Here is a 26,422-nt window from a genome sequence, read left to right as displayed (position 1 = left end):
AATTTTCATAATGTAAAGATTAAAACAACAAAACATCTATAGAGGAAAAAAATATATCAGTACTTATTATGGCCCTTTATACTCTAAATGTACTTACCACCCTTTTGAGTTCTGGGTGCCTTGACTGGATCCGCTTAAATTCTCGAATCTTGCCCTCATCAACGTCCTCTTTCAGTTCCCATGTACTATCCTCATAGGGCAGAGAGCACCATTTCACCAGATAGTAAATTACAGGCTACAAGAGGAGAAACTGAAGTATTAAGAAGCTGCTCTATTTTCTTTACTCTGGTTAAAATATAAGCATTAGATTACAGAATCAGATCACAAACTGTCAATATTTGAAATTTGCTGAGAAAGTCAGGCTGAACACACCTACTGTACCCTCACCTGCTGATGCATGATGATTTGCGGTTTAGATCATTCTTCAGGGTAACTTACCAGTATAATCTGTTATAAAAGTGAAATTTCTATCCAGTAGTTTCTAGAACACTGAGAACTTAAAACATTATACTCATCTTCCAAACAGATGAAAACGAAACAAACAAACAAAGAAACCACTATGTTGAATTAGGTTGAAATTAAATTCAAAGATATGACTCAGTTCCGTAGTATTACTCTCCTGGCAGCAAATGATACAGTGGAAACCAGATTACTTTTAGGAGTGAAAAACAGCTTAAACCTAAAGGAACATAGCTGAGCAGACATCTCTGGGTGCCTGAGCTCCTGTGGCTCTGAGTGAAAGAACAGTCAGAAGGCAATGAAGATTCCCTGTGAACCCAAGGTGCTAATATGAGGGAAATGGATGTGGCTCAAACAACTGGGCTCCCGTCTACCATATAGGAAGTCCAGGGTTCGATGCCCAGGGCCTCCTGGGTGAGGGCAAGCTGGTCCATGTGGAGTGCAGGCCACACGCAAAAGCACGGCACCATGCAGGAGTGCCGCCCAGCGTGGGAAAGCTGCCCCACACAGGAGTGCCGGCTGATGTGGAGAGTTGGCAAAGCAAGATAATGCAACAAGAGACACAGAAGAGAGAAAATAAGAAGATGCAGCACTAACAGGGACCTGCGGTGGCACAAGAGAGTAATCACCTCTCTCCCACTCTGGAAGGTTCCAGGATAGGTTCCCGGAGCCATCTAATGAGAATACAAGCAGACAAAGAACAAAGAGCAGACAATGGGGAGAGTGAGGTGAATGGGAGAGAAATAAATAAAAAATAAATGTTAAAAAAAAAAAAAAAGACACCCTAGTGAGGAAAGACAAAAAGAAATGCATTAAAAAAAAAAAAACGATAAATGTAAGAGCTACCACCAGAGAAAAGTAGCAAGAGTAAATAGGAACAGAAATGTTGCATCTCCAGTTATAGTATGCTCTATGCAAGGATTCTACCAATGGTAATATGGCTCCTATTCTTACTAGTCAAGATGATCTTTGCACTTAATGTATCTCCAATTTTGGCTCGTATAAAGGAGAAGGATTGATTTAAGCCTAGCATAATCAACAAGGATTTCTAATGATCACTTTACAGAACACTCCTTAAAATAGCTTATAAGAGTTTGAAAAAAGTAGTACCTTAAGAGAGTCACAGAACAAGATATCCCTAGAATTAATCCAGTTGCTCTTTTTTCTTTATTATAAAGCCTCAGGTCACTTCTACGTAAAGCTATTTGTCCATGTCACACATTTCTGGCATCAAGCTCACTTTTCCAAGGACCATAATGTTAATTATAACATTTATTTCTACTATCAGGTAGTATAAAAAGGATGACAAATGAAGCTCATTTTAGAGAAGTGGGGAGAATGGATATACAAAATGGTATTATCCAATATTGGGAGCACAAGTTCCAGTATCAAGGTACCAAAACATTTTCACATGCTTGCCAGTTGTAGAACACATTCCAAAGGAGTCTAACCAAAGGTCAACTGCTTTCAGAAAGATAAGTATGGTGGTAGAAAGCATAAGATTTTCAAGGCTGGAAATGCTGAGATCCTGAACATGATGAGAATTCAACAAGTAACCTGTCCTGACTAATAACTGACTCATTCCCCACTCACTTGCCACAAAATGAACAACAGACAATAACCCTCACCCCCACAACAGAAAACAGCTTATCTGTTATCTGAGGCTAGGATTTGAAGACATAATGAATTGTAGCAGGCCCGACTCTAAGGTTCTGACTATCTGAGTGACCCTGAAGGTTTATAAAATAGAGTAAACTTTGTAATTTTATAAAGGGAAGAACTGACACTTAGGTCCTTTAAGGATGCTATGTGGGAGCAAGTCACTTAACTCATGAATGAGCCCAACTTGCTACCCAGCACTGACAATAAGGTTCTGTTGTTCTCTACTGATCACTGTATAAGAAGTAACTTTCAGAAGTCTGATCACTGTATAAAAAGTAACTTTCACAAGTGATAAAAATTTTGTTTATGAAATAGGGCCCAGCTAAGCTAAACCAACAGCTATAATACTACTTGAAGTAAAAAGAAAGAGAAGAGTTCTAAGAAAATGGTGGTTCAAAGCCTAAATAAATATGTTTGAAGTAAATGAAAGGGAGAATGCTGAAATCCTTGGTGGCTATGATCTATGGTATCATTGTATTTGTAAAGTGAAAAAAAGAAAATGATTTGTGAAACTGGATCAGCAAATATTCTGACTATGTAAAATCTGTTCCCCAATCAAAGAAAACTTTAGTGCAGTGATACCCAATCAAGATAAGCAGGAAAACCCCTTGGAGAATCAATTTACAGATCTTTGGGATTCAATCTTAGACCTACTGAATCTGAATCTGTAGGAGCAGGACACCCAAATCTTCTAAAAAATGCAGATTCAAATACAGGAGATCTGCTTTGAAGACAACTGAAAAGGCATTTAACTGACTGTGAGTTCAGGCAGGAAATACAAAATTTTCAGCAACAACCAGACTTAGAGATAACTATAAGCCTGTGTAAGTATTTTTATATTAACAAATTTGGAGATTTGTGACATATCTCTTCCTTCTTCCCTCCCCTCAAACTGAAAGTCATAAAACTGAGAAAATGAGACCAAGGTAAATGAGTTTTCAGTACTTATAAATTTAGCTCCCCCCAAAAAGAAAAGAAAAATTTAGCTCCCAGATATTTGGCTTTATTTATGGGACCCCTGTTACCCTAAACCTAAACCTTAACCCTATGTTAGCTTCTCTTTCTACTTTCTTACTTTCCCAGTATTGTTTTATGAATTCTCAGAAAATTTTAAAAATACCTTTTCAGTTCTAGAGATTTTCCAGTCATACCTGAAAAATAAAGGATGGGCAAGCAGACGAGAAGAAATCTATAAGAGGCCTTTCATGTATTTCCATGTCCCAACTCACCTCCCCATTGTCCTTGTCAATACTGTGAGACTCATCCAATATCCTATCCACCTCTACATAGTCTGGATTAAAGGGTTCTTCATCCTAGATGAATCATAAAACCAAACAATAAGACCAAATGATTACTGACCAGTAAACCTGCGCCTTCATCTCACCTTTAGCTGATGACCACACCCCAATTCAAACTTTAATAAGTAAACAGTTACTCTATTTTCCCAGTATCAAATCCTACAAACTTACCTGGGTTTGCACCCATCTTCTCACCTGTTATCACAGAGGTATGTTTCTTCTCCTCAGAAGAGGCCATTCTCTCCATAGGTGTCCTGGATTCCATCCCTTCTCACCTTCTTAAATATCCCTCTCTACTGGCTCATTCCCACAATATACAAACATGCTCTACTTCACATTTTTACACATTATCTTCATTTCATCACCTCCCTTTCTCTCAGAGATCCATTCCAATCTGTTTTAGGCTTCCATTACACAACTAAAACTGTTCTCATCAAGGTCACTAATTGTCACTAATTATCTCCAAATTGCCAAATATAATGGACACACTTCTATAGTCATCCTACTCTACCTCTAAAGAACATTCAACAATTTATCATTCCCTGCTTAAGGCATTTTCTTCTCTTGGCATTTCTTAGTCATCATACTCTCTTGCCTCCTTGCTCTCTATCTTTTTATTTGTTTTTATTTTGGCCAATTCTTAATCACCTTTGATGAGTCTTTTTCTTCTAAGTCACTGGTACCTAGCTTGGGGGTATTCCAAGATTCCAAAGAAAGATCTCAAAGAAGTCATTGTAGGAAAAACCCATCCCTTTTTAAAAAGATTCTATTTATTCCCCACCCCAACCTCCCTTTTTTGTGCTTGCTGTTTGCCCTCTGTGTCTATTCATTGCATGCTCGTCTCCTTTTCAGGGGACACCAGGAACCAAACAGGGGACCTCCGGTGTGAGAGGGAGGTACACAATGGCTTGAGCTGCTCCGCTCCCAAACCTTTCCTTCTAAAGTTACTTTCTTCCCTTGTTTCTGTCCTATCTTTCCCCTACCACTTGGGCATGCACTCCTTCTCAGTCTCTTGCAATCTCCTCCTCTACCTGACCTCTAAATTTGGGGAAATTCCTCAAGGCTTAGTTCTGGGTTTACATCCATTCTTTTTCTATACTTTCTTCCCAGTTGACTTTATTCATTCTTAATGCCTTAATAACATTTATATGCTGACAAATTCCAAACTTTTAAACTGCTGCCTGAACAATCCAGACTTATATATCCATTTGCTTATTAGACATCTGTTAAGGTATTTTAAAAGTAACATGGTCCAAATCAAATTATTGAGTTCCCCCAAACTGCTTGGTTCCAAAACCTTCCACATTTTAATAAATGATTCCTTCTCCCCGCATTTGCTCAAAACAGAAACTATTCTATCCAAGCTGTCATACCAAGGCCTGTCAATTCTACTTCAAAATTCTAAATCTATCCATACTCTTTATCCACTGAAACCATCTTAGACCAAGCCCTCATAATCTCTCATCTAGAAAACTTCAACTGCCTTCTTACTGGTTAAATTGCAATCTAATCACAGCTTGAATGGGAAATAGTTTCTTTCACCGTACACCTCACAAGTTAGACTTCTAAAAAACATGGGCCAAAAAATGCAAACCAATAATCATTATTTTCATATAAAAAGAAATGATAAAACCTACTTTGCCCTACTTGTCCTCTCCAGGTGATGAAGGAAACAATTCATTTCTAGGCAAATTTGGTGGCATTAAGTTATAAAGTTAAGCTTATCAGATGTATTCAGCCAAAACTGTTTTTTTTGGGGTGAAACTACACATTATCCCTTCTCTCACTCCTTTTTACTAGATCTTTTCCCCTTCAGTGCTAAGAAGCTCTTAAACAGGCTTCTTCTCAAGGAATTTAGTATATATAGTATAAAGAATAAAATGAGAAATCTGAGTTTGGCTAAGGGATATATCCAGAAAACCTTCAAAGCAAAATGGGGAGCTTAAATGTGACCCAAGAGATCTTTAAAGCATGTGTTTAACATTGGATATGGAAATTTAGAGCATCCTTATCACTATTTCTAATGATATATGATTAGAAATTTTGAGAAAGTAAATTTCTCTTTTATTGATATGGTTGCTTATGTCTATAGATGCCTTCAACAGCTAAAGACTGAAAATGGAGGAAGAAGAATTCCTCAACTGGACCAGGTCAGTTTATTATCCTTTTTGAAAATATTTCATGCATAATGCTCACTAATCAAGTTGATCTCAAAATATCCTATAACTTATGAAAGAATGATATTTAAACTTGGGGGAACAAAGCATGAGGCAATTAAGTAAAGTCCAATAATCAAAATTAAAACTCTATGCCCATATATACAATATATACAAAGAAACTATAAGTTAAAGCTGACAATAATCCCAGTGATTTGTGCTTCTGTGGAAGAAATGATAGGCAATACCTATTGCTAATTACCTCATGGAAGAAGTGTCTCATCTGAGCCATTTTGGTTTTGAAGCGCTTTAGTTTTTGATGGATCCTCTTATCTTTCTCTAACTGGGAGATAGTAGCCCATTCACAGTGCAAGTAGGAGCTGAAGGGGATGAAATAGCCAGTCATGGAAAAAGAAAAGGGAATTGGCAGGCTAGTGTTTTGAGATTTTGGGATTAGCCAGAAGCAAACATGATGAACGTGTGCTTAACTGGGGAGATGGTATCTTAGATCAGTGCTTGCACACAAACTACCTGGTCTGTGGTGGACTGAGATTTTTTTAAAAAGCATCCAAGAGATGCTAATTCTTCTGATCCACAGACCACAGTTTAAGTACCAAGGCCTTAGTGCTAAATTAAAGTAAAAAGAATTACAAGGGATTTCATCAGGAACCACCCTTACCCTACCTTATTATATACAGAGAAGTAAAGTAGTAAGACTCATGTCAATTCCTGAACTACTCTCTTAAACAGTCAATTTCCCCACTGAAAACAGTAATCTGGGCTAGAAGACTACATTAAAAAGGGCCACATTCCCACCCAGTATAAACTATATGGAACTTTTTACCACCCTGAGGAGTTTGGGAGTGAAATGCTTTTTGCACAGATCACATACTAGTTCTTGTATTTGACAAAGAATTCTTCTGCTTCAGTATACTGTCCAGAAGGAAGCTGAAAAGAAACAAATTATAGTCACTAATCCCTTATGTGTTAAAGAACCATTAAATTTTAATCACGCAAGGCAGAACTTTATATCCAATACTCCCTGAAGGTCTTATTGACTGAAGGATTAAAGAAATAACCTGGTATTTCTGAAAGCACTCTGATAGCTGGAGAAAATAAATCATTACCTATTCTAAACAGATAAGTGAAAGAAAAGGCACTAAGATAGTTCCTTCATTTTAGTTAACTTCCTCCATCATCTCTCTCACCACCCTTAACAATTTTTCCAATATTCAAAGGAGCATAATGCCACTTAATGTAGCATTATGAACTAATATTAAAAACAGAGTCCTATATAAAAAAAAACCCACCAAAAAACAACAGAGTCCTCACCTCTTTCTTCACAACCCTCATAGAAAGCACTTTGTCTACAATGGCTGCATCTTCTTCACTGGGATTCTCCTATAGGAGAAGATGTAGTCAGTCAATAGATGATTATAAACAGCACAGCGAGTTTCTCAAATTGCGTAAGCTCTCAGCTTACCACAAAGAATTGCATGGAAGGCAAAGTCTCGCCATCTGGTTCCTGTACTGGTTCCGGGAGGATAGGCTCAGGTTTTATTGGTCCAGTTACATCCACCTCTTCTTCTTCTTCATCATCTGTGATCTTTATATCCAGATCCTCTGTATATTTTTTCCGTTTTACTTGGCGGTTTGAGCGTCTCTTCTATAGAGACAAATGATTTTTAAAATAATTGCTTAGATCTTTCAAAGAGTAAAGTTGGTAAGAATTCCCAAGCAAATCTTACTTTATTCCTCATGTTACAAAAATTGCTGAAACTGACTCCTTACACAATTATGTTTCTAATTAGACCCTGACTACTCAACAAGAGTTTAAAATTGTTCATTTCCTTTAATATAGTAATATTACCTAGAAAGCTATCTTAAGTAATTATACAAAGATCGATGTGCAAGATTAATTTCAATGTTATTTATAAAAGGGGAAAAACTCAGAAAGCAGATGTATATCAGGTTGACCACCTGCTTCCCATGAACAAGGACCTGGGTTCAATCCCTGGTTACCACCTTATATTTAAAAAAAAAAAAAGGAAAACTCGGAATCCAGCTACCGAAATAACAACAGGAGAATTAAAAAACTGAGACACAGCAGTAATAAAATTAAGTATTAAGCTTTAAAAAGTTGGACCATTTTGAATAAAATCTGAAAAGGCTTCGTATAAGAGAATAAGAAAATATGCACCATCCAATTTTTTAAGTAGTACACACACATGCATGAACACACATATTTATCTCTTGCAGGAAAAAAAAAAGCCTAGAAGGAACTATAACAAAATCTTAACAATGAGTTGTATTAATAAAGCTATTATGGGCACTTTGTTTTCTTCTCTATACTTATCTCCCAGTTTATTTTTTAAAAATAATCATGCATTAGTTTTATAATAAAATTAAAAACATTTTGCAAAAATTGGGACAAATTATCCACATCTCTACTATCAAAACTATTCACAATAATCAAATAGATTTTAATTTAAAATTCCCATTAAAAATCAAACTACATGATGATAATAAAAAACCTATTAAATATATTTGTCAAACCACGTGATTTATTCTATGTTCTGAACATATTTATTTGCCAAACTGCTTTATCAAAATCCAGGACTCAATCTAGCAGAAACCTGCATACTACATGCAAGAAGCTCCAGAAAATTAAAACAGGATGCTCAGCCTTCAGGGTGCAATGTACTTCATACCAGGAGCAATCCTGAAGTAAAAAAGTGCGAGAATAATGTGTTCTGATTTTGTTTTTCTTTTAGTTCTCAAGTATTTGTGTCTTAAAAAATAGAATCAGACTATATATATTGTTCGGCCACTTATTTTCTTAGTTAAAAGATTTTACATTATAGATCTACCTTATTTTTTGAACAGTAAAGTAAAAGCCTTTCTAGTTAAGTAATTTAAGTAATACTTGCTATTCATGGCAAAAAATGGGGAAGGAGGGAGAAACAAAACTATTTTTCTTCAATCATATTGTATCTCCAGAAAACCCAAAAGAATTAATTGCGTTATTAGACACAGAATTAATTAAATTGAATAAAATTGCTTGGTATAAAATTAATTTTTGGAAAAAAAGTAGCATTCCTGTATAGGCAGCTAGAAAAAATCCCATTTACGGTAACAAAAAGATTAATTATCTAAGGTATTAAATTTAATAAGAAATAGTAAAATCTGTATGAAGAAAACTTTAAAACATGAAAAGACTTGAATAAATGGTAAGATTATTCTGTTTTGGAATAGGATGACTTAATTTTTCCCTTTACATAAATTTGACACAATAAAATCAACACATTATTATTTTTTAATTAGATGGTTCTATAATTCAAATAGAGAAATAAATATCTTAAGAATAACAGGAAGGGAAGCAAATGTGGCTCAACTGATAGAGCATCCGTCCACCATATGGGAGGGTCCAGGGTTCGACACCCAGGGCCTCCTGACCTGTGTGGTGAGCTGGCCCACATGGCAGAGCTGCCACGCCCAAGCTGTGCTGTGGCACGCAGGGGCACCCCTGCGTGAGGGTACCCCACGTGCAAGGAGGGCACCCTGCAAGGAGAGTCGCCCCGTGTGAAAACAGCGCAGCCTGCTCAGGAGTGGTGCCACACACATGGAGAGCTGACGCAGCAGGATGACGTAATGATGCAACAAAAAAGAGATGCAGTTTCCAGTGTCACTGAGGGTGCAAGCCGACACAGCGACTGGACACAGACAGCAGACAACAGGGCGGGGAGGGGGGAGAAATAAATCTTGAAAAAAAAAAAAAAAGGAACAGAAGACCAGAAAAACACACAGCACCATCTAGGGAAGAACAGGAAGAGAAGACTGACCAGTGAAGGCAGTGAAAATTCCGGAGAAGATTCCTCCACTTTGCAGAGGTGGTTGCCCAACCCCTACTGGTGAAGACAAGCCACTCTGGCTGGAAGCAAAAGTTATCTTTCCCAAAAGCAGGGGAGGGGAAGTATCCTTACACCAACTATAGCTGTTGATTGACAAATTCAGCTACCTGGATTCCAATCTTGAGCACAGCTGAGGTTTTAAACTTGCCCAAGCCACCCCCAGCGGGAGTAGAAGCAGGGGTGAATGAATGAAAAACATACCATGTTCCCTGGGGTGGTAGGAATCAGATCCAGCACCCCCAATTTGGAAAGCCGTTGCTTAGGCCCCCACACCCAGCAGGAGTAGAAACTGGGTATAGTTTGAGTGCTCTCTCGGGATACATGGTAGATTCACACCGGGACCCAAACCACCCCTGGACAGAGAGGAAACACACACTCTAGTGGGCAGATTCACCCAACCAACCTTGAAGGGCTGCTGCACACTCTGTGTCCCTGGACAGAGAAGCAGCATACACTCCTGTGGGCAGATTCACTTCATCCACCTTAAAAGAGCTGCAGCACAACTTAGCCACAACTGCCTCTGGACAAAGAGGAAGTGCATACTCTCAAGGGCAGGGCAGGCAGATTCACCCCAACCCCCCACCTGGAACAGCTGCTGCATTCTCATCTCCAAGGTGTCCCAGGAAAGAGAGGAACCTTCCTGTCTCTCAGATTATTTTCTCTCAACACAGTGCAGGCAGAGTCAGCTCTACTGGGGGTCCTGTATAGTGGATGGCTGTTGACCAGAGAACTCAGATATCAGCGGCTAGGAGCTGTGCAACTGTGTCATCCCAGGTAGGCTGGCAATCTCAGCCTCAACTATGCCCCAACAAGGAGCCAGGTGAGCTAAGAATTAAAGACACAAAATAACCTTAAGGCAGCAGAGAACAGCTGGATAAAGACTGCTACCTGGGGAAGCAGACTTGGCCCAGTGGTTAGGGCGTCCATTTACCACATGGGAGGTCTGCGGTTCAAACCCTGGGCCTACTTGACCCATGTGGAGCTGGCCCACACTCAATGCTGATGCACACAAGGAGTGCCCTGCCTTGCAGGAGTGTCCCCGCGTAGGGGAGCCCCATGCACAAGGAGTGCACCCCCTAAGGAAAGCCACCCCGTGTGAAAGAAAGTTCAGCCTGCCCAGGAACGGCGCCGCACACACGGAGAGCTGACACAACAAGATGACGCAACAAAAAGAAACACAGGAAAGCGGACTTGGCCCAGTGGTTAGGGCGTCTGTCTACCACATGGGAGGTCCACAGTTCAAACTCCGGGCCTCCTTGACCTGTGTGGAGCTGGCCCATGCTCAGTACTGATGCGCGCAAGGAGTGCTGCACCACGCAGGGGTGTCCCCTGCTTAGGGGAGCCCCACGCACAAGGAGTGTGCCCCATAAGGAGAGCCGCCCAGCGCAAAAGAAAGTGCAGCCTGCCTATGAATGGCGCCACCACACGGAGAGCTGACACAACAAGATGACGCAATAAAAACAGACACAGATTCCCATGCAGCTGACGACAGAAGCGGACAAAGACGATGACACAGCAAACAGACACAGAGAACAGACAACCGGGGTGGAGGGGTGGGGGAGAGAAATAAATAAATAAATCTATCTTTAAAAAAAAAGAAAGAAAAGAAACACAGATTCCTGTGCCACAGACAACAACAGAAGCGGACAAAGAACATGCAGCAAATAGACACAGAGAACAGACAACTGGGGTGGGGAAGAGAAGGGGAGAGAAATAAATAAATAAATTTAAAAAAAAAAAAGGAAAAAAAAGGGTGCCACCTTCTGGGTATTTTGGAAAGCCTAGATTGGGGGAGACCTCAAAGAGAAGATTGGAGGCCTTTAGGGTTTCAGACTTCTTAAGAGCACACTGGAATCAATCTACACTCCCTTTGTAGGTTCACGAAGCCTGTTTTTACTGGGAAACCAGAGCTGGGAAGGTTGTCTCCAGGGGGACATTTCTACCAAAATTAGCCTTCCAGGAAACAGAAGCAAGAGAAGGCAAAAGGAGTATTAAAAATACACAGAAGCAAATAAAAAACCAACAGAACAGGGAAGTGGATGTGTTCAACCAATTGGGCACCTGTCCCATAGGGGAGGATCTGGGTTTGCTTCCCAGGGCCTCCATGTGAAGGTAAGCTCGCGCGTGCCCCGCAGAGAGCTGATGGCCCATGCCTGCAGAGAGCTGATGCAGCAAGAAAACGCAACAAAGAGAGACAAGCAAACACAGAAGAATGCGCAGCAAATGGACACAGAGAGCAGACAGCGAGCAAGTGGCAAGGGGGAGGGATAAATGAAAAAACAACACAAACAGAACAGAATAACATTCATGAAGGAGAAATAGAAGAAGCGTTAGCAAAAAGCTAACCAATAAAAAAGCCATAAGCTAAAGAGAGAAACTGAGCAAAGAAAAAACACATAAATTTTAAAAAAAGAGATGCTAAGACATTGGCAAAAAATTACAAGCCATACTAAAAAACAGGAAGATATGGTTCAGCCAAAGGAACAAATTAAACCCTCAAACAAAACACAGGAATTGAGACAACTAATCACAGCTATCCAAACAAATCTCCTCAATAAATTCAATGAGATGGCTAAAGAGATTAAGGATATTAAGAAGACAATGGTCGAACACAAAAAAGAATTTCAAAGTTTGCAAATAAAGTTAACAGATCTTATGGGAATGAGAGATCAAAAATACACTGAAGGGAAGCAGACATGGTTCAACTGATAGAGCGTCCACTTACCATATACATGGAGGGTCCAGGGTTAGAAAGCCAGGGCCTCATGACCCGTGTGGTTAGCTGGCCCACGCGCAGTGCTGCTGCGTGCAAGGAGTGCCGTGCCATGCAGGGGCACCCCCGCATAGGGGTGCCCCAAGTGCACGGAATGTGCCCCACAAGGAGAGGCACCCCGTTGGAAAAAAAGCATAGCCTGCCCAGGAGTGGACTTGCACACATGGAGAGCTGACACAGCAAGATGACGTAACGAAAAAGAGATGCAGTTCCCTGGTGCCACCTGACAATGCAGGCGGAAACAGAAGGACATACAGCAAATGAACACAGAGAGCAGACAACGGGGGAGAAGGGGTGAGAAATAAATTTTTAAAATCTTTAAAAATAAACAAACAAATAAGATATTGGCTGTAGTTAGTAATAATATTTTGGTGATGTTCTTTCATAGTTTGAAACAACTGCTTGAAAACAATGGTGAAGGGATAATGTACGGGAGCCTTGCATGATGGATTGATATGTGTGCTTGTTTTTTAGTTAACAAGTTGCATCTATACACATTGTTTATGGATGATCATGGATGAATGATAAGCCTCAATAAAAAATAAAAATAAAAAAGGAAAAGAAAAAAATCTGAAAAAGTATACTGGGCCCTATCAGATATTAAGAACAATTTAAAGCTTTATTAATTAACACAGCATCGTACCTCCTCAAGAAAAGATTGAAAAGTCAATGAAATAATGTCCAGATAAAGATTAAATACTTATGTAGATTTAGAACATGATAAAAATAGAACTTCTAGTCAGTAAGGAAAGGTGGATTATTCTACAAATGGGTTTGGAATTAAGTGCTTAGCTACCTAGAGGGTGAAAGCAAAACTCTAAAAGAAACAAAGGTTTAAACATAAAAAATATGCTATAACATTTCTAGAATATGCAAAACTTTTTTATAATCCCGGAATAGGAAAGGTCTTTTTAAGCAAGATGCAAAATACCAAAAACCTTAAAATTCATCAATTCAACCATGAAAAAAAAAAATTAGTTTAACTGCATAAAATCCATCATAAGCAAAGTTAAGGCAAATAAACTGAAAAATATGCCATATGACACATTTTCTAAGCATAGAAATATAGGCAAATGACAATAGTTCACAGGAAAAAATACAAATGCTTTTTAAACAAAAAGATGCTCAAACTCATTCGTAGTACAATGTTTACAAATGAAAATAAAACGGAGATCCCTCCTCCCCCAAGTTTGGCAAAAATTAGAAAGTCTGATCAAAATATTTGAAACAGGGGAAGAGGATTTGGCCCAACTGATAAAGCATCTGCCTACCATATGGGAGGCCCAGGGTTCAAACCCAGGGCCTCCTGACCTGTGTGGTGAGCTGGCCCATATGCAGGGCTGATGCATGTAAGGAGTGCCGTGCCACACAGGGGTATCCCCTACATAGGGGAGTCCCACGCATGAGAAGTGCGCCCCCGCAAGGAGAGCTGCCCCATGTGTAAAAGTGCAGCCTGCCCAGGAATGGCACCGCACACACGGAGAGCTGATGCAGCAAGATGACACAACAAAAAGACACAAATTCCCAGGGCTGCTGAAAAGAATGCAAGACGACACAGAAGAACACACATAGAATGGACATAAAGAGCAGACAATGGGGCGGGGGTGGGGTGGGGGGAGGAATAAATAAAAAATTAATCTTAAAAAAAAAAAAAATTGAAACAGGAACTCATACTTTGTTGTTGAGAACATACGCATGAATTCTATGAAGGAAAATTTGACAATACCCTTTGACCCAACATTTCCACTTCAAATTTGTGCCCTTCCACATGAGCATAAATCCCTGAAGCACTCAGGTTATCTGCTCTCTGTGTCCATTCTCTTTGTGTTCTTCTGTGACCGCTTCCATCCTTATCAGCGGCACCGGGAATCTGTTTCTTCTTGTTGTGTCATTTTGTTGTGTAAGCTTTTGGTGTGTGCGGCTCCATTCTTGGGCAGGCTGCACTTTTTCTTTCGCGCTGGGCGGCTCTCCTTATGAGGCGCACTCCTTGTGTGTGGGGCTCCCCTACACGGGGGACACCCCTGAGTGGCACGGCACTCCTTGCACACATCAGCACTGAGCATGGGTCAGCTCCACATGGGTCACGGAGGCCCCGGGTTTAAACTGCAGACCTTCCATGTGGTAGGCGGACACCCTATCCATTGGGCCAAGTTCACTTCCCTGAAGCACTATTTCTGATAGCAGAAGACTAGGGAAAATCTAAATGCCTAGGAACAGGAGATTGGTTAAATAAATGCATGGTATGTTATAGCCTAATGATTGAACATTTAAAAAATAATGTGGTAGCAGCGGCTATGAAGCAAACTCCTACTCTCTAGTTCTTCTAGCTTGCCCTGGACAACTAAAAAAAATAATGATAGACCAGCCTAATCCAAAAAGCAAAATCTTCAACTGCAAGCAAAACAATTCCATTCCACTTGCCCGATAATATCTATGTCCCTTTTCAACCATAAGCAGTCAGAGCAGCCATCATCCCAAATCCCTTAAGATGGAGGAATGAACAAAAATGGGGGTGGGGGGATTGTGGTACTGACAAAAGCAGATTTATTGTTACCGTAGTTATCTGGTGTTGAGTATCTTGGAACATTGATATAAAAAATAAATTGAGGAAAAAATTTTTTTAAAAAAGGAATGGAGCATACTGACAACACCAAATGTCAGTGAAGAGTTCCAGAACAACTGGAACTCACACATTACTGGTGGGATACAAAATTATACAATCACTTTGGAAAACTGGCAGATTCTTATGAAATTAGACATAAAGCTACCTATCAATTCTACTTTTGGGGATTTACTCATGAGAAATGACAACCAATGTTCAAAAAGGACCTGTATAAAGAATGTTCATAGCAACACACAGCGAATGGACAGAGAGAGCAGACAATGGGAGGGAAGAAATTTAAAAAAAAAGAAAAAACCCCATTAAAAAAAGAATGTTCATAGCAGCCTTCCAGAAACAACAAAATGTCCATCAACAAGAGAATGATATAAAATTGTAGTGTACTCATAAAGTATCAATCAAGGAAAAAAAAAAAAGCGAACTATTGATATGATATATTCAACAACATGGATAAGTCTCAAAAACATGCAGAAAGAAGTAAGACCTAAGAGTATATCCTATACAGTTCCATTTACATGAAGTTCAAGAGTAGGCAAAGTTAATCTATGGTGCTAGAAATCAGAACAGTGGTTGCCTATGTGGGAAGCGGGTAGATCAAATGGAAGAGGGTATAAGAAAACTTTTTGGGATGATGGAAACATTCTGTATCTCCATTTGGGTAGTGGTTATACAGCTGCATATATTTCTCAAAACCCACCAAATTACATATAAGATCTATATCTATTTCACTGTATTTTATCTCATTAAAAAAGCTTGGGAGGATTAATAAACTACTGATAACTACTTCTAGAGAGTGGGATTAGGAGAGACTTTCTACCTTTTACTTTGTATCTTCTATATTGTTTTTTATTATACTCAACACATAGTATTCTTATTTTACATACATACATAGTATTTTTTTAAAAATTTATTGTTTTTAAAAAAGACATATAGATCACAAAAAAATGTTACATAAGAAGTTCCCATATATCCTACCCGTCATCCCCTATACAGTATTTTTAAAAATTTAGGTAATAATAAAAAAATCTACTTGTATTTGCTTTAAAGTAATTCAGGGCGGGGGCAGGACTGGAGTGGGAAGAGGAATAAATGGCTGACCTTTGGTAAATACATTAGTGGGATAATGGGAATATGGGGCTTTTAAAAATAATCTCTACTTTTGTGCATGTCTGCAATTTCATAGTAAAATAAATTTAAAATTTTGATGATAAGAGGGGGGATGGGCTAGGATTTATCTTTTCTGATAAAGGACAATTAAAATTATCACTGGGGAAAAAAGCAAAATAGAGAAGAGGTATAGAATGCTAATATTTAGTGGAAGTGGAGGTAGAATACTCATGAAAATAAAGAATATTTCAGGAAGGAAACATACAAAATGCCAATAGAAGTTTCCTCTAGGGTCTATGAAGATTAGAGTCTATGATATGAGACTTCCACCATGTCTAATTTTGTGCCCTGTTGTAATCTGCCTCATATATATACATATACATACACATATGTATATATATATACACACACACACACACACATACACTTAACCTAAAAAATAAAATGGCAATGTTGAAATTTTTAAAAATTCCTCAGTTCCTAGGAAGCAGACGTGGCTAAAGTAACTTAGCTCCCGCCTACCATATAGGAGGTCCTGGGTTTGGTTCTGGATTCCTCCTAGAAAAACAAGGAAGATGAATGGACACGGCAAGTGCAAACAACGAGGGGGTGGGGAGAAATAAATAAATAAAATAAATCTTTAAAAAACAAAAAACAGGGAGGCAGACTTGGCCCAATGGATAGGGCGTCCGCGTACCACATGGGAGGTCCAGGGTTCAAACCCGGGGCCTCCTTGACCCATGTGCAGCTGGCCCATGTGCAGTGCTGATGCGCACAAGGAGTGTCGTGCCAAGAAAGGGTGTCCCCCGCTTAGGGGAGCCCCACGGGCAAGGAGCGCGCCCTGTAAGGAGAACCGCCCAGCGCAAAGGAAAGTGCAGTCTGCCCAAGAATGGCGCCATGCACACAGAGAGCTGACACAACAAGATGATGCAATAGAGAGAAACACAGATTCTGGTGCTGCCGATAAGGATAGAAGCAGTCACAGAAGAGCATGCAGTGAATGGACACAGAGAGCAGACAAATGAGGGGAAGGGAAGGGGAGAGAAAAAAAAAAAATTCGCAGTTACAAAGAATAAGAATCAAAAAGTGTAATTATCATGACCCAACCTTCTCTCAAAGATACATATTCTTAACAATTTCTGGGAAGCGGATGTGACTCAACTGATAGAGTGTCCGCCTACCATATAGGAGGTCCAGGGTTCAATCCCAGGGCTGCCTGGCCTTTGTGGTGAGCTGGCCCATGTGCAGTGCTGGAGTGGCGTGCAAGGAGTGCCATGCCACACAAAGGCACTCCCTGCGCAGGGGTGCCCCACACGCAAGGAGAGCTGCCCTGTGTGAAAAAAGCACAGCCTGCCTAGGAGTGGCGCTGCACACACAGAGAGCTGACAGAGCAAGATGACACAACGAAAAGAGACACAGATTCCCGGTGTTGCTGAGAACGCAAGTGGAGACAGGAGAACACACAGCAAATGCACACAAGAGAACAGACAACGGGGGGTGGGGGGGGGGGCGGGATGGGGAGACAAACAAAAGTTAAAAAATTAAAAAATTAGTGTAATCTTCTGGAAAAAAATTGCTATATATACATGTATGCACACACATACACTCTAAATCATAAACAGATATACACTATTTTACACTTTGCCTTTTTCATTTAATATATTTTAGAGAGTGTTCTGTATCAGCACATATCCATCTATTTGATTATTTAAAAGTTATCTGCTTGCATGGATTTTCATAATTTTACTTAACTGTTTTGCCACTAGTACACACTTAAGTTTTTTTTTCCCATTTTTTTTACTATTGCAAATATTGCCTCAATAATACACATTACTGCGTATGTTTGAGAATATATCCATAACGTTACTTCCTAGGTATAGAACCATTGGGTCGAGGGGTATTAGCATTTTAAATTTTACTAGATACTGAAACACTGACTGTCAAACAGATTGTCCCAATTACCATCCCCACCCTGTGTGAAGTGGCAATACTTTTTTAAGTGTATCAACCTCTGTACTTCTTATATTAGTTATTTGCCTTCAGCTTGTTCTATCTTTAACAAATTAACTTTGCTGATTTTATTTAACAAACAAGTACACATACACTCATTCTATGAGTGAAACACTGTTCTATTTGGGTTTTACAAAAATTTATATTTAATTTTAATAACAACAAATTATTATCTGCATTTTAGAGATGAAGAAACTGAGGCACCAAGAGGTTAAGTAACTTTCCAAAGTGATGATGTTAGTAAATGGTAGAGTTAAGATGGGAACCCAGGCAATCTGACTCCGGGGTCTATACTCTTAACTTTTCTTGTTATACCGCACATTAATTTTTATTTAGTCAACTCTATCAATTTTTCCCTTTCTAGCTTCTGAATTTTAATACCCTCCTTAGGAAGCCCTACCCTACCACATGATTATTTTTAAAATTATCCATTTTTATAGACAGTCCATGATTTCATTTTTTTAAACTCTTTGATTAAACTGGAATTTGTTTTTAATTAAAAAGTGAGGTAAGAAATTGTTTTTTTCTAAAAAGCCAGTTGTCCTAACATAATTCATCGAATAATCTTTCTTTCCTCCACTGATTTACTAAATTCTCATAACTACTGTAGTCTATTTCTACACTCTAACTTACTAACCTGTTATTTCTTTTTAAAAAAATTTATCTCCCCTCTGCCCCAGTTGTCTGTTCTGTGTCCATTTGCTGTGTGTTCTTCTGTGTCCACTTGTATTCTTGTCAGCGGCACCCGGAATCTGTGTCTCTTTTTGTTGCATCATCTTGCTGTGTCAGATCTCCGTGTGTGCGGAGCCACTCCTGGGCAGGCTGTGTTTTTTTTGTGCGGGGAGCTCTCCTTATGGGGCGCATTCCTTGTGTGTGGGGCTCCCCGATGTGGGGGACACCCTCATGGCAAGGCACTCCTTGCACGCCTCAGCGCTGCACGTGGGCCAGCTCTACACGGGCGAGGAGGCCCTGGGTTTGAACCCTGGACCTCCCATGTGGTAGGCGGACACAGTTGAGCCAAATCCGCTTCCCGTAACCTGTTATTTCTTTCCCAGTTCCAAACTTTTAGTAATTATTGCTTCATACTGTCAGTTAAGTCTGGTTTTTGTCTCATCTTCCTATTCAAAAATTTCTTACCTATTCTCATATGCTAATTTCTCCCAGAAGAATTCTGTATCATTTTGTGAATGTATTAAATGCATATTAAGAGGGAAGAAATTCATAAATATTAAAAGCTGGGAAAGCACTTAAGATTCATTTGGTTTAAACCCTCATTTACAGATGAGGACTTCAGACCTAGCTAAGTGAATGGACCAGGCTCACAGAGCTATTAAGAAACAGTATCACAAGTCTGAATCCAAATACCAAGTTCTTTCTATGGTTAGAGATTGGATCCAAAGATGGGACTCTAAAAGTATAGAATCAGAGATAGAAGATTAAAGTTCTTATGGTATGGCTTCTTTTATTCTCTTCTAATGTCTCTGATTTTTTTTAATTTTTTTATTTCTCTCCCCTTCACCCCCATTTTCTGCTCTCTCTGTCCATTTGCTGTGTGGTCTTCTGCATCTGTTTACATTATCCACAGCACCGGAAGTCTGTGTCTCTGCATCTGTTTACATTATCCACAGCACCGGAAGTCTGTGTCTCTTTTTGTTGCATCATCTTGCTGCGTCAGCTCTCCGGGAGTGCGGCGCCACTCCTGGGCAGGTTGCACTTTTTTTGTGCGCAGCGGCTTTCCTTGCGGGGCGCACTCCTTGCATGTGGGGCACAGCACTCCTTGCGTGCGGCAGCACTGTGAATGGGCCAGCTCACCACACAGGTCAGGAGGTCCTGGGGATCGAACCCTGGACCCTCCACATGGTAGACGGATACTCTATCAGTTGAGCCATGTCTGCTTCCCTGTCTCTGATTTTTTTTTTTTCCAAAGATGTATTTATTTATTTCTCTCCCCTTCCCCCCACCCCAGTTGTCTGTTCTCTGTGTCTATTCGCTGCGTGTTCTTCCTTGTCCGCTTCTGTTGTCGTCAGCTGCACGGGAATCTGTGTTTCTTTTTTTTCTTGTTACATCATCTTGTGTCAGCTCTCCGTGTGTGTGGCGCCATTTCTGGGCAGGCTGAACTTTCTTTTGAGCCGGGTGGTTCTCCTTACGGAGCGCACTCCTTGCGCGTGGGGCTCCCCTACATGGGGGACATCCCTACATGGCACGGCACTCCTTGCACGCATCAGAACTGCACGCGGGCCAGCTGCACATGGGTTGAGGAAGCCTGGAGTTTGAACTGCAAACCTCCCATGTGGTAGGCAGACGCCCTAACCACTGGGCCAAGTCTGCTTCCCTGTCTCTGATTTTTAAAGATAGAAAAAATTTTATGCCTAAATACCCCAACTAAAAGAGTCAGAAATGTATAGTGTAGAAAGAGTAAGGCAAAAGGCGCCAGATACTTTTAAGAGAAAGCGAAGGACTGACATGACCATGATAGCAATCATGCAACATGATTTCATGTTTGGCCTATTTTGTGAATTATTAGATTTGTGGAAATGACTAGTGCTATTTTCAGAGTAATATGCTTTCTGGCCTAAAAAGACAAAATTTAAAAGATCTTTCCACCTTTTAGGCCAACCTCTGCTTTAGAAAAACCACAGAAATGTGCAAAGAATTGTAGCTCTCTGTATTTATTTCTGGTTAGCCTGTTGTACTTGAACATCATTTTTCCGTTAAGTTATTCAAGGGTTACTTTTACCTGAATGCTGTTTTCTTCATCTTCTCGGGGTGACTGTGCAGGCATGACTTCCACATCTGAATTATCAGATGAAGTATTACGCTTTCTCTTCTTACCCACCACAGGAGTGATGGTGCTAAAAAGGAAAAACCAGTGAGGACAATGAAAATTTATAGTTAAGAAAACATAATCAAAACCATCGTGTACTGAGCTTCCAAAAGAAAGTACTTTCATCTTCAGTCTCTGGGACACAACTATTGAGTAGAGTATTTGAAAAAACATGATGTTGGGATTTGTAAACCACTGGCTGGCCTCTACACTACATTTGACAAATCCTAGTCACTATGATGGTAATAAATGCCTGAACAAAAGTAGCATAATACAGTAGAATGAATACTGGACTAAGAATTAGAAGGCCTAATTTCTAGTCCCAGTTCTGTCAACAGATGGACATTAGTTTCATTATAAACAGTGGTAATTAGACTTATACCTATCCTAACAGTTGTTAAAGTGCAAATAAGAAAAAGATATGAAGCTTGTTTTTTTTAAAAACCTGCAAAATCCTATACAAATATAAAGTATTATTATTACACTATAAAGCTGAATGAGAATCCCAGGAAATGGAAACTAGACAGAAAGGAGTAAAACTACAGGATATGTAAAGAGAGGACACTCAATTGTGACAAGAATTATGTGGAAAACCATGGTTCTGTCAACACTGTTTAAGATGGACAGTATTTGTAGTACTCCTCCCCAATTCAGAGAGGCAAGAACAGGGCAGCCATGTCTCCAGCTCTCTTTTATTGGTGTGAGTGGGGAAGTAGATGAGGAGAAATCTCTCTCACACTACAGTGATATTATACCAGGAAGAATATATAAAAACATAAAGTCACAGCCTTTAAATGTAACCCCCAACACAATGATTGGCTATATTTCCTTTACCTTGGTGTCTCTGTTTTAAAAATATAGTAATCTGCAAATTTCTGTTTAACAAATCATGTAAGCACTGGGATGGGGAAAAGAAAAGTTTTATTATCTTCTATGAAAGACAGATCACCGTAAACTATATAGCTGTTAAATACAGATAGCCCCTTTAAACACTATTTAAAAATGATGGCACTGCCCTCAAATGTCCCATCAAAACAGCAAGGGGTACTCACTTTAGCTTACTCTTGCCCTTGGTTTTAGAGGTACCAGAGGTTTTGCTCTTCTTTGGCTTTTCTTCCTTAAGCCTCTCCCCACTGCTCTTCTTTCTGCGTTTCTTTTCACCTTCTTCCTCTGGCCGAACACTAGGCAACTCATCCTCATTCAGGACCCGAGGTATGTTCTGCTCACCCCGGGCACGAGCCCTAGCAATAGCTTCTGCTACAATCCGGTTTGCTTTCTCTTGCTTCTTCTGGTGCTCGAGCCTGCGGTTTTCCTCCATTCCTGTCTTGCCCCCTGTATGAGGTGTAGTGCTTGCTGGCGATGACAGAGCTGCCACTTCACTGGCACTTAAAACTTTAACTACGGAGAGCCCTGAAGAAGCCCCTTGGGAAGAGCCAGCCTACAGAAACAAAGACAACAAAATTTCAACACCTCTATACCTAGATGATCTAAATAAAATCCAGCTTTGACACAGGTAGGCTAGTAATTTTAGTTCTCAAATTTCTCAAGAACCAGGCTCAAAGTCTTACTGAACCTAGACACATTGAAACTTTTTTGGGGGGCTGGGAAGAGAATGAGAAAGGAATTGTGCCAAATCAAATATCGGTATCTTTTAGCCATGTTCCTTATTGCAATACTCATCTCAAATACTCCAGGAAAATTACAATTAATAATCTGAATCTCTGGGCTAAAAATAGAAAATTAAAATTCTCCTTTTGGTCTCCTTTACCTCTTTGGGAGGAGAGAGGAGTGATAATCCTTTAAGACTATTTCCTTTTCCTTCAAATGAGAGAATATTTCAAAAGTTTTTATTTCACAAGAATATTAGAGAAAGACTGTAAATGAAACAGCACAAATACTAGATAAATCATCTACCTCCAAACCTAACAATAGCGCTAATCTTTTCACAATATAATAAAAACAAGATTTCCATGACTAAAAGAAATAAAAGTCTGCATTTCAGGTCAGGGATTTAAAGCTAGATTGGCTCCACATTCAACAATAAGTGGTTACTTGAGGGCAACAGCTAGGGACCAAGAGGTTTGCTTTCCTTCCTAACTATATAAGCCTCACCTGTGGCTGCAGTACCACCTTGAGTGGTACTGAAAGTCTTTGTCCTGGACTTTGTCCTGGTCCCATTATCTGTGCCTGCTGCACAGAGGAGAGGGTCACTGGCTGGGTTGAGGGAGGTTGTTGGGGCTGTGGTTGTGATGATGGAGGCTGTGGTACAATCTGGATTTTTTGCTGTGGCTGCTGCACCTGCAGCTGGATAGTTACTACTTTGGCAGGCTGCCCCTGGGCATTCTTGGCTTGAGTCAGGGCTGCCAGCTGGTTGCCCTGTAACACTATCTTGCCTGGGAGACTCCCTAGCACGACATGACGGTGTCCTTGTGGCCCTCCAGACTGTGGCTGCTGGAGGACTAGGGTGATGCGTTTAGATTCACCCTGGAGTAAAGAAAGGAAATTCCAAGAAAGGTACAATATTAGAAAGAATGGTATACCCTTAAATGTTTACACCAGTTTTCCTCACCCTAGAATCACAATAATTTAGGATCAGATGACATAATGTAATATTTTGTTCATCCTCCTATGTGATCCTGATAGAATCCTTTCTATTAAAAAACTTCTGCCCAGTAGATATGATGGCTATTTTTGAAAAACTCCTGATGTAAGGCTCATAATCTTCTAAGACAGCCATTTCATTTTTTGAAATCTATTAGAACAAAATTCCTTATATTGATGAAATCTGCCTTCTTGTAGCTTCTTCCCACTCGTCTCAATACTGCTTAATTTCCTTTGGCCCTTTTATTGAGATGCCAGAGCCTCTACCTTCTTATAATAGGGACTAGCTTTTTCACTGGGCAGAGTAGGTGTGAGACAATCTTAGTAATAAGAACAAGGGAAAGATGCACATAGCATCAATAAGTTTTGCAATACAAACATATTTTTCAAAAATGGGTCTGTGGGGAACAGATGTTGCTCGAGTGGTTGAGCACCCGCCTCCCACATGGGAGGTCCTGGGTTTGGTTCCCAGTGCTGCCTCGAAAAAAAAAAAAGCAAAAACATAATAAATGAAAAAACAACAACAACTCAGAAAAGCCGATGTGGCTCAGTGTTTGTGTGCTGGCTTCCCACTTACAAGGTCCTAAATCCAATCTCCAGCTCCTGAAACCTCAAAAAAACAAAAACAAAAAAACTTTGTTCCCATAGCATTCTCTATTCCCCATATCATAAGTAAAACTTTATATCATACACTACTGTCGGTTTTTCTTTAAAGCAGACTGTGAGCTCTGTTAGGACAGGGACTGTGTCTATCTTGTTTGGTACCAGCTAGGCACAGTGTAAACATGTAGTAAGAGCTCAAAAAATATACCAATATACCAACCCTAACTGCCCCCACCTAGCAAGTAAGCATGTGGCTGTCAACACTAACGGATAAAAAGCAAAGACAGAATTTAAACAGGCTTTCCCAGAGATAGCTTTATGTGCTTTTTCTCAGTTGCCTGGCTCTTTACTAAACCAAAATTCACCTCCCCCTTTCACTCAAGTCACCTGGGTAGGTGTAGAGGTCAGTGTAACTGCAGGCTTCAGTGGGGGCCCTGTGGCCCCAGGGTTTCCAGCAGGAGCTGAACCCTTAACTGGCTGTAGGACCAGCTGCTTTACTGGTCGGCTGGGCTGGACAATGCGCTGCACAGTAGCCTGGTTCCCAGGGACCTTCGCGGCCAACACTGTATTACCAGAGACAATGGAAACACCTGGTCGAAGGGGAGTGCCAGTTAGCACTTTGGTAAAAGTGACTTTTCCACCATTGGCTGTGCCAGCCACCAGGGGCTGAGCTGTGCTGGTGATACCTTGGGCCTGAATTTGTGCCACATGGGCACCAGTGACTGAGGAGCTTGGAGGGGCCTTAAGAATAACAATCTTAGGGGCTGACTGAGGTGGTTGCCCTCCAGCACTATTGGAGGAAACAGCTGTGGCAGAGACACCCATGAAAGGATTCCCTTGGCTCAGGACCTCCTGGCTCTTGGAGACCTGCAAAAGTCCCGATGTTGGCGTCGATGTCTGTAAGACAGGTTGGGCTGGCTGTTCTTGGCTGGCGGGCTGAGTGGTATAATCATGCAAAGTTAAGGATTCTGGAGCTGGAGCTGCTGATTCTTTGGGAAGTTCTGTGGGTACTGTTTCCTCTGATGGTGGGACCAGGTCATTTGCTGCTGAATTCCCCATATTACTACCTCCACCATCCTGATTCATCTGATCCAAGGAGTCCAGAGAGCTTGGCAGTCCAAGGGCTTCTTCAATGGGGTCTTGTGTGACCTGGTTGAAGCTGTCATCAGTCAGAGAGTCCAGGCCAAATAAATTTGGGTCATCAAAGAGATCCATGATGGGGTCTGCCATCTTGGGAAAGTAATGGAGGGTATTCCCCAAGGTCTAAGGAGGGAAGGGGAGGGGGGGTAATGGCTCTCCCCTCCCCTCCCCTATTAAGAAAAAAATGTACACAATGGAAGAGGACTACTCTCCAGGTAAAGAGGCAAGAAACAAGTGCATGTCAGATTGTCCTGACCTTCATGGAGCAAGATGGCTAGGTCTTCAGAGGAAGATGATGGAATTCCTGTTGTGGGAATACAAATGAAAGATAAGCAAAGTTGATGACCTCAGAGTAAGTTTCTCCTTCTTAGATATTACCCTTATCATCAAATAACATTAAAATAACAAAATAAGAGATGAGGGAAACGTGAGGAAATCTGAGGACAGATACAACGGAAAGAACACCCACATTTCTGCTTCAAAAATAAAATTAAAAAAAAAAAATCAAAGCAACACCCTTTTAGGGCTGTTACACCTACACAGTTTTAAACTTCTGCCTTTCAAGAGCATTCAGTTGTCTTTGTCCATTTCTTTTTATTGTTATCATTCCTGGGCAGAGATCAGCAAATTTAATACCCATTCAACCTTCTGTTTCCAGGTCCTAAGTTGGTAGAATTAAAAAATATAACATCAGGATTTCAGTGAATGTAGACAAAGATTTCTGGATAAATTATATTTTATAAATTTTCCTTGTATTTTAGATAACTTTGCTTCCTACTGCCAAAAGCAACCACCTTTAACAAATCTCATAGTACAATCTCACCAAACTTAATGTAAAATTTTACCCAAAGAATTTTTCAGACTTTATTCTAGTTAATATATCCATTAATCTATACACAGCATTTCTGTTCTAAAGTCCTCTCTTCTCTACGAAATCTTTCTCATATTTGAGATCAAAAAGCTCCTCTGAAAAGGATTCAAGGCTTTCTATATTTTGGTTCCAATTTAAATTCCCCATTTTCTCTCTCATCATTTCTCATATATATATATATATATATATATATATATATATATATATATATATATATATATATATATTCTAAATTCCAGTCCCATTAGATTTCATAGTTCCCTGAATGTGATTACTATCTCGGTGACTTTGCCTATTATGCTGTGGCATCTGCCTGGGAACCCTCTCTTGCAACTCTAACATCTCTCCCAGCTGAAATCCTACCCACCCTCAAAGGTCTTCTACTCC

At 40.1% G+C, this 26,422-nt stretch overlaps 1 protein-coding gene across 25 annotated transcripts in view; it reads right to left on the bottom strand.

Annotated features, from left to right (window-relative positions):
- CHD8 (chromodomain helicase DNA binding protein 8) overlaps positions 1-26,422 on the bottom strand; it is a 66,149-nt gene that overhangs the window by 21,268 nt on the left and 18,459 nt on the right. For 10 of the 25 annotated variants that reach the window (XM_058293752.2, XM_058293758.2, XM_004482327.5 and 7 more), the window contains 10 exons: positions 24,412-25,468; positions 22,933-23,304; positions 21,873-22,258; positions 20,734-20,848; positions 7,059-7,241; positions 6,908-6,976; positions 6,468-6,523; positions 5,838-5,955; positions 3,351-3,434; positions 98-235 (listed from right to left, as the gene is read on the bottom strand). In XM_058293752.2, the coding sequence (XP_058149735.1) occupies positions 98-235; positions 3,351-3,434; positions 5,838-5,955; positions 6,468-6,523; positions 6,908-6,976; positions 7,059-7,241; positions 20,734-20,848; positions 21,873-22,258; positions 22,933-23,304; positions 24,412-25,254 (2,364 nt within the window). In that variant the 5' untranslated portion in view covers positions 25,255-25,468. Of the gene's footprint in view, positions 1-97; positions 236-3,350; positions 3,435-5,837; positions 5,956-6,467; positions 6,524-6,907; positions 6,977-7,058; positions 7,242-20,733; positions 20,849-21,872; positions 22,259-22,932; positions 23,305-24,411; positions 25,469-25,703; positions 25,826-26,422 lie in introns of all 25 variants that reach the window. The other 15 variants (XM_058293768.2, XM_058293771.2, XM_058293772.2 and 12 more) reach the window with 4 other exon arrangements.

The sequence above is a fragment of the Dasypus novemcinctus genome, chromosome 3 (assembly GCF_030445035.2).
Source record: "Dasypus novemcinctus isolate mDasNov1 chromosome 3, mDasNov1.1.hap2, whole genome shotgun sequence".
Classification (NCBI taxonomy): domain Eukaryota; kingdom Metazoa; phylum Chordata; class Mammalia; order Cingulata; family Dasypodidae; genus Dasypus; species Dasypus novemcinctus.
The sequence above is the reverse complement of the archived record's forward strand: the minus strand, read 5'-3'. Positions and strand labels throughout refer to the sequence as shown.